At 36.1% G+C, this 8,618-nt stretch overlaps 1 protein-coding gene across 1 annotated transcript; it reads right to left on the bottom strand.

Moving 5' to 3' along the window:
* Positions 1-3,387: 3,387 nt before the first annotated feature.
* Positions 3,388-7,569, bottom strand: Pmp2 (peripheral myelin protein 2). The gene is made up of 4 exons (XM_047515720.1): positions 7,454-7,569; positions 5,133-5,305; positions 4,722-4,823; positions 3,388-3,703 (listed from the first exon to the last, which is right to left on the bottom strand). The coding sequence occupies exons 1-4, from the start codon at positions 7,524-7,526 to the stop codon at positions 3,653-3,655; spliced, it is 399 nt and encodes a 132-aa protein (XP_047371676.1). The 5' UTR covers positions 7,527-7,569; the 3' UTR covers positions 3,388-3,652.
* Between the last annotated feature and the right edge of the window lie 1,049 nt (positions 7,570-8,618).

The raw sequence follows: 8,618 nt of genomic DNA, 5'->3' as shown, positions 1-8,618 counted from the left end.
ACCATCTATGAATGAGGAAGACACTTATAAGACAGCAAATCTGCCAGTTCCTTGATCTTGGACTTCCCAGTTGTCAGAATTATGAAAAGTGTTTCTGTTGTGCATAAGCCATCCAGGGTATAGTGTTTTGTTATAGCAGCAGAAATGGACTAAGACATAGGGTTCCCCCAGTCTCTATTCTGGTTGTTTGAGAACTCTTTTCAAATCTAACAACCTGTGCTACCTGTTTAAACGTTTATTTTATTTTCTTTATTATCATTGCTTCACTTTTCCTATTATAAAAGTAAAACAAATCAGAAATCAAAAAATGATATCTAGGTTAATGGTGCCTCCCAGACACTTGTCAACAGAAAACTGAAAGGCAGGGAAAACTTGCCAAATGTAGTGCTGGGGATCAAACTCAGGGCATCACACATGCTATGCAAAGATGAATTACATCCCCAGCTTTTAAGAACCTTATTTGGAAGTAATTTCAAATTTACAGAAAAGTTGCAAGAATCATATTAATTCAAAGAAAATTCCTCTAATTACATTAATCTTTCCCTGTATATGTACATGTACACACACACAGATTTATCCACATAAATCTTTCTGAAGTTTTGGAGAGTAAACTGCATACAGCATGGTTCATTAATCCAAATTATGTTAGTGTGTTTCCCAAGAAGGTAACCTTTTACCTTATCACAGAGCACTTTTAATCTAATCTCACATCTACTATCTAATTGATCTAATATCATCCTTTGGAGCATTTATTTTACCTTGAGCACAAGATCCAGTCTAGGGTCATTTTTTGTGTATAGTTGTCACATATTTTTTGTATAATTTAATCTGGAATATTTCATATTCCTACAATCTTTCTTTGTCACAACATTTTTTAAAGAATTCCATCAACTCCTCCTCCCTTTTTTTGATAGAACATTCCTCTTTTGGAATTTGTCTGATGTTTCCTCATGTTTAGATTGTAGTATGGACTTCAGTCCAAAACACTACATAAATGACCTTATTTCCATCTTCGCGTTTCATGTTTGAAGGTACATCTCGTTCATCTGCCCTTTATTGGTGCAGTTAACTTGGATAACCCAGACAAGAAGTTCAGTGTTTTCACTGCCTAGGGACTACTTTTTCCCTTGAAAGAAGTCAGCAATCTGCAAGGAGATCCTTTAAGTTCAAGTTAATATCCTGTTCCTCATCAGAATTTCATCCTAGCTTTAGCATTCATGATAATTCTTGCCTGAGTTAATATTTGCTGTGGTGCTTGAAAAATGATGGTTTTCTTATTCCAGAAATTCTTCCACATTTACCAGTAAGCATATGCCATTTTACTGTAAGAAAATACCTCCTTTTCATTTCTTTCTCTCTCTTCTATTATCACTATGTGTGTATGAGTTCCTGTTTTTTTCCTAATGGTTTGCAATTTATGATTTCTTATTTTTTTGCACTCAAACCGTCCTAAATTTGGCCAATGGGAGCTCCTTCATGTTTTGTTATATACTCTATTATTTCTCTGAACATTAAAAATTTTTTTCTAGTATAAAAAAATCTTGTAGAAGAATGTAGCAGCTTTATTCACAGTAGCCAGATTGGTAATAGCTCAATTGTATTAAAATAAGGATAAATAAACTGACATATTCATACAATGGAATAATATTTGGCAACGAAAAGGAACAAACTACTATTATATGCAACGATATGGATTAATCTTAGACTCATTTGGAATCAACCATTTCTCCAAGGAACTTTGGTTCCTTTAGTTGGGAATGATATTAGACACCAAAATCTGAGTCCTACTACTGCAGTTGTATATGTATGTGCATACACATAAATAAATAAATACATTACACACATATATGCATACAGATATCTATGTGGAATTATTTATATTTATAGTCATTGTTATAGTTTGGATCTGGAATGTTCCTTAAAGGCTCGTGTGTTGAAAGCTTTGTCTCTGATGCAGCAATGTTTAGAGGTGGGGTTTTGAAAAGTGACTGGATCATGGACTCTGACTTCAGTAGTGGATTAATCCATTGATGAATTCAGAATTTGATGGCATCATTGATAGGTGGTAGAAACTGTAGCAAGGGGGGCCTAGTTGGAGGAAATGGGTCACTGGGGGTATGCCCTGGAAGAGTAAGTGTATCTTATCCCTGGTCCCTTCCTTGTTCTCTTTCTGCTTCCCTGCTGTCATGAGGTGAGAAACTTTTCTCTGCCGTGTCCTTCCACCATGATTTTCTGCCTCATTACAGATCCAGAAACAATGGAGTCAGGTGACTTAAACTGAAACCTCTGAAACTACGAGTCAAAATAAATATTTCCTTCTTTAAGTTGTTCTTCTCATGTATTTTGTCATAGCAATGAAAAACTAACACCACAGAATGTATTCATGGTTTAGAAACCATGAGTTTACATAGATCCATTCTATTTCTACATGATTCTTTCTTTTCTTCCCTCATTACATATTTGTACGTGCCTTCTTCCACAGTGAACATCCTGTTTCCCACCAACATCAATGCATTTTCTCATTTACTTTGTCATATAATACAGTTCCATTTACACTTGGGCACAATGATCCCCATTCTTGCCTGTCAAAAATTACCAAATCCAGTAATTCTATGAATAGTTATTTATCCAAAAGGAAGGGACTCATATGTCCACAAAAATCTTGTAGAAGAACGTAGCAGCTTTATTCACAGTAGCCAGATTGGTAATAGCTCAATTGTATTAAAATAAGGATAAATAAACTGACATATTCATACAATGGAATAATATTTGGCAACGAAAAGGAACAAACTACTATTATATGCAACAATATGGATTAATCTCAGAAACATGCTGAGTTTAAATGGGCAAACAGAAAACACTATGGTTCCACTTCGATGAACAAAAAAACTAACCTTTGGTGATACAACCAAATCACAAATATACTTGCTTTGGGTTGGAGTGGGACAGAGCAGGACATTGACTAGGAAAGGGAATGAGATAACTTTCTGGGATTAAGAAAATGTCTTGTATCTTGGTTGGGATGGGAGTTAGATGGGTGCCTGCATTTGCCACAATGCATTCAACTCTACCCTCAGTAGCTGTGCCCTTCACTGTCTATAAATTAGCCCTAATTTAAATAAAAAACTAGCTGGAGTAGATTTGAGGCTGCTCCTTTTAGTTGAAAGGAGAACGCCTCCATTTGAAATTGCTCCTTCTTAATTGCTTCCTTTCTGGTTTCCCTACAGACTCATAACTCTCCTGGCCCCAGAAGGCATTTGAGTTTGCTACCCCCGTCAATATTTTTACATCGTTTACTAATCCATTACTTCTTTTTTATTATTATTTCAAATAATCAGAACACCATAGATTAGAATTTCTCGTAAATTAATGACATTATCAACTAAGTCTGGCCAAACACAAATGCTTTAATATAATAAGGACATGTATACACATTGAAAATGTTTAAATAGCAGTGAATTTTAGATTAATACTCAGTTAAGGGCTTCCTCAATCTGGCATGTTAAGACAAAAGCCAAAACAAACAACAACAACAACAAACAAAAAACAAAAAACAAAAAAGCAAACTGGAGAGTAGTTGGGTCTTGCCAGTGGAAGCAATTTATTTCCAATATTAAGTGACTAAATACCACTTCAGTGGGAAATGTTTTCTTCAGACCTTCTCATAAATTCTGGTACACACCACGCCCTTCATCATACATTCCTTAAAAAAAGGGAAAGAGATTAATTATCTAAAATTCAAGGGAGAGAATAACAAATTTATGATAAAAGCAGAAATTCAAAATAAACACATAAGATGAAACTTAGGAATAAAATATCCAGTGTGCCCATATTCAGTAATTTAGGATGATGACTACTGTTAAGTGAAGAAAGAGTTTTAAAGTTGATCTGTGTTACTCTAAAGGAATTTAATTTTTAAAGTGGCAAGTTTTTATGCATTATTTATATGCCTTTAAATCTACTAAAAGAGTGGTTTTCAAAATGATTTGAAATTTTATCTGGGAAATATTTAAATATACTGATCCCACCCCTGGAGATCTGCATTCGATTGATCCATATTGGGCCTCCATATTGGAATTTATACCCCATGTAAATCTATTGTGCAGCAAGAGCTAAGCACCTCTGTACTAAAGAAAGAAACATTCATAACACCCGTAGAAATTGATTTACACTTGATATATTTGTTAATTATTAACAATGTTATTATTTTAATTAATTATGATAATTTTTTTTTAGATCATCACAGGTCATCTTAGGTAACCTTTGTCATCAATCTCATCTACTAATAAGAGGTCTCCAGGAGCTCAGCTTGCATAATTTACATGGTTCAGTGTACATTACTATAGATTCTTAGAAGAAAAATGCTTAAATATCTACAAATATTCTACAGTTGAGCCTTTCAGGGTGCATTTTGCTATTAAAATTTAGACTTGCACTTTTGAGGACAAACTAGTGAGAGATTTATTCATACTTTCTTGAATTTTACTTTTACTTTGTAGGTATTGTTATTCCTAAAAATAACAAATTGACTTTGTTATTTCTAAAATCTTGATCCTGTTCTTGCAGATGAGTCTTTTACGATTTAAATGTCAGTCAAGCATTAACCTTGACTTTATTCTTAGTCATTTTATCCATTTGTATTTCAAAGAATAAAGAACATTCTGAAAATCATATAACCATCTAATGTACATAGCATTATTTAGAATTAGAAATATTCTTACCACTACCATTTTCCCATCCACCAATTTTCTCTTTATGGTGGTCTCTTTGCCGTCCCATTTCTGTACTTGATTCAGTGAGCCTCTCTCCAGGGTTACAATGCTCTGCAAACACAACCACACATCACTGACTTGCTGGACTTAGACTAATCTAAGTTCATTCTGTACTGAAACATTTTCATAACAGGTGTCTCAAGAAGCACGTTCATTTTCAGTCCTGTTAATAACTAACAGAATAACCTTCTCTCTCTCAAGCAGTTACTAAACGAACAATAAAGAGAAATATTAGAGCTGGGGATATAGCTCAGTTGGTAGAGTGCTTGCCTTGGCCCTGAGTTCAATCCCCAGCACCACACACACACACACACACACACACACACACACACACACAAAGAGAGAGATGTTAAAGAATACCTTGGTTTTCCTATTGTCAGCTGTGGTTTCTTCAAATTCCTGGCCCAGCTTGAAGGTGATCTCTGTGTTTTTAAAGGCACTTTCAGTTCGTATAGTTATATAGTCCCCCTTCTTGCTGATGATCACACTGGGTTTGGCCAGATTTCCCAGTTTTCTGGTGGCTAACCCCACACCTGAAAACCAAGGTAGTGTTAGCATTCTGTTGACAAAGACGGCACACCTGCAGAGGATGGAGTGACCCATCCTGTGCTCAGTGTGCCTTAGGTGTGCAGGTGGCAGGTAGGCTCCACTTACTACTAAGGGCCTACTCCCGAGTTTCCCCACCCAGTGAAAATGTATGTCTGCAACACTTACATTTTAAGTTTTGTTATTACAAATACATATTAGAAAATAAGCTTAACTAATGCCTGTAGAATTAAAAAAGTCAACTCGTTCAGGGGAAAGAGTAGTTCTCTACTTCTGCCACATCTGATCCTACTGTCCACTGAAAGTCAGTAATTATGGATTTGTATGAAACATTGAAGATGCTTAGTAGGTCCATACAAATAGTATAGGTATAATTTTAATGAAGTTATGCTATATACAACTGTTCTGTGATATTTTCCACCTCAATAACATATTATGGATATAGAGAATTCCCTTCATATCTTTGATGGACTCTCATTTCTGATTTTGTGACTTCTCAGTCTAGCTGGTCAGATAATAATACAACCTACCTTCAGGATCTGTACCATTACAAATGACCATAGACAAATGAAAAGCTTTTTTCAAAACTTTTCTACATTTGAAAAACCAAACAAATTGGGCTCAAGTCTTATTGCCATTGAACTATAGAAATACATGGAAAAGAAGAAATGCCATATAAGAAATACATGAAAAGAAAGCTAGTTTTCTAAGATGCCAGTTGGAAGCCATAATTCTTTATTTTTCCACATTAAAAAAACAACTTGAATATCTGTACACTAAATAAGAAGTGAAAAATTGCAGCAAGTAAAGGTGAACTGTATTCTTTCTCCTAATTCTGATTAACCTTTCATTATTTTGTATGGTTGAGGACCATAATTTTCAAACTAAATCATAATCTGCTGACCCTGTGAGTCTACATTTACCAAGCCCCAAGGGACGTTGTGCACTCTATAATTTGAAAACAGTGAAATTAGAGAGTCCCTCATTGAAACCTTCTTGAATTTTGCTTTTACTTCAGCTATGAAGTTAAGTCCATAAATCTAACCAGTCCCACAGTATGGATCCATAAGTTTTCTCATAGTTTACCAGGGAGTGATGACTTTTGTTCATTCACCTAAAATTAGAAGTGTCTACACAAGCTTGTAAAAGGTAAGTGGAGGCTACAGGCACTTTGACAAACATGACAACCTGATGTCTTCACCATCATTTTCTACTCTATTTATACAGTTCTGGAAATTTCCAAAGACTCGTCTTATCTCTAGTGCTCCTAGAACATTCTCTAGAAATGGGATGAAATACAGTTGTAACCAAGGCCTGATTTCCCATCTCCACCTTCTGCTCCAACATCAGGAAAGTCTGATGTTAGGGTAATAGAGTTTGAATTCACTACCACAAACCCAGTTCTTTTTCCTCTCAGCACTTTTACTAAGCTACGAACATCCTAGTACAGGACACGTTTTCATTTTTTAAACTTCCTCTATCTACGTGACTCTGTAATAATAGATAAGAAATAGAGAAAATTTCTAGTTTTCCTCAATACCAAAATTTTAAACTGAATTGTTTGTCTGTTTTGTTTTTGGTATTGGGGATTGAATCCAGAGCCTTGTGCACATTAGGCAAATGCTCTACCACATACCCAGGCCTTTAAAATTTTTTCTGAGATGGGGTCTTTCTGAGTTGCCCAGGCTAGCCTCAAACTTGTGATCCTCCTGCCTCAGCCTCCCAAGTAGCTAGGATTACAGCTGTGCACCCAACTTAAGGGGAGGTTTTCTATTATTCAACTCCTTATTTTGCATCTACCTTAGTTACTACAAAACAAGTTATTGGAAAAGCCAGTGAATAGGTTGACTAAGCTTCTAAAATGGCTTTTTTTCAGGTTTCCAATAAAAACCTTATTGGTATGAAATTGCCTTTGAAATCAGTGTGAGTTCCATGCATTTTAGTCATTTAAATTCAGTTCTATTAAAATTGGCACACTTAAAATGCCAATAAATTCTCTGAATGACACAAGATTAATCCCAGGACTGTACTTCAGCCTGTATAAATGTCCCCAGACTCCTAGAAAAGTCAGAAGAAAATATTATGCAGCTTTCTTAGAAAGGATCTTCACAATCAGAACAAGGAGCATTTCTTACCCAGAGCTTTCATGTAATCGTCAAAGTTCTCACTGGAGACAAGTTTCCAGGTGCCCAGGAATTTGTTGCTCATTGTGGCGACTCAGGGTTCAACACAGTTCTTGGTGGGATTCAGGAGACTGAGATGAGAAGCTGAGGCCTCAGAAGATTCTTTTCAAAGATATCCAGAGCATGTGACTCTCACAGAGGCCCAATAGGGAAAGGCAGTGTCAGGACTGGCCATGAATGGCTCTTCAATCATCAGCTGCCCAACATCAGAGGAAGAGAAAACCCACATAATGTTTCCTTTTGTTTCCAAAAGAAAATTCTATAAAAGTGAATGAGGGCTCTATTTGAGCCTTCAAGAAATTTTTGGTTGGTCTTACATTTATAAGTCATCTTACATTTATATAGTCTTTTAATGCTTTAGAAAGGACTCCACAGATTATACGACTGCAAATGAGTGTGTGTGGTGTTTAGGCATCTTAGTCACTCTTGATGCTGAGTTCGCACAATTAAGAATTCTTATTGAAAGGGAAGAAAGAGAGGAAAATGTCCATGAGTATTGTGATAAGAGTCTCAAATATGTTGTGGGAGAGAAACGCAGGGAAGGAGTGTGAGGAAGCATTCAGAGGTGAGGGAGGCTTGGCATAGTTCACATATACATCCCAGGCAGGCGGAGTGGGCAGACAATGAGGGCCGTCCAGCACAGTAGAGGACAGAAATTGTATTCATGTGATAGGACAAGAAGCAGCACTGTGACATGCTCTTTGACCACAGCTAAGATTTTCATCCAAAAAAGCTTAAGTGCAAAGTAAGCAGGTTCCTAGTTACCATGACAACTTGATGTCATTTAAAATAAATCTGCAGTTTTATAAAGTGAATTTTCTATAATAATAAAGTGATGGATATTGAGAGTGCACTGTGGGCCAGTCACCAAGCTAAGCACTTAATACAAATTGTCTCATTTAATTCTGTCAGCACTCTGAGTTAGGTATTGCTGCGTCCATTTTCCCAGTGAGGAAGACTGGAGCTTGGGAAAGTTAAAAATCACTTCCAAAACTCAGATAAGAAGAGGCAGGGTTTGAACTCAGCATCATTCTTGCTACCTACACTCTGATCTATTCTCTTACTCCATCCATGCACAAAGTCCTGGCCAAAAATCAAGTAATATTGACATTACCAC

The sequence above is a fragment of the Sciurus carolinensis genome, chromosome 1 (assembly GCF_902686445.1).
Source record: "Sciurus carolinensis chromosome 1, mSciCar1.2, whole genome shotgun sequence".
Classification (NCBI taxonomy): domain Eukaryota; kingdom Metazoa; phylum Chordata; class Mammalia; order Rodentia; family Sciuridae; genus Sciurus; species Sciurus carolinensis.
This window is presented reverse-complemented; position numbering and strand designations above follow the sequence as displayed.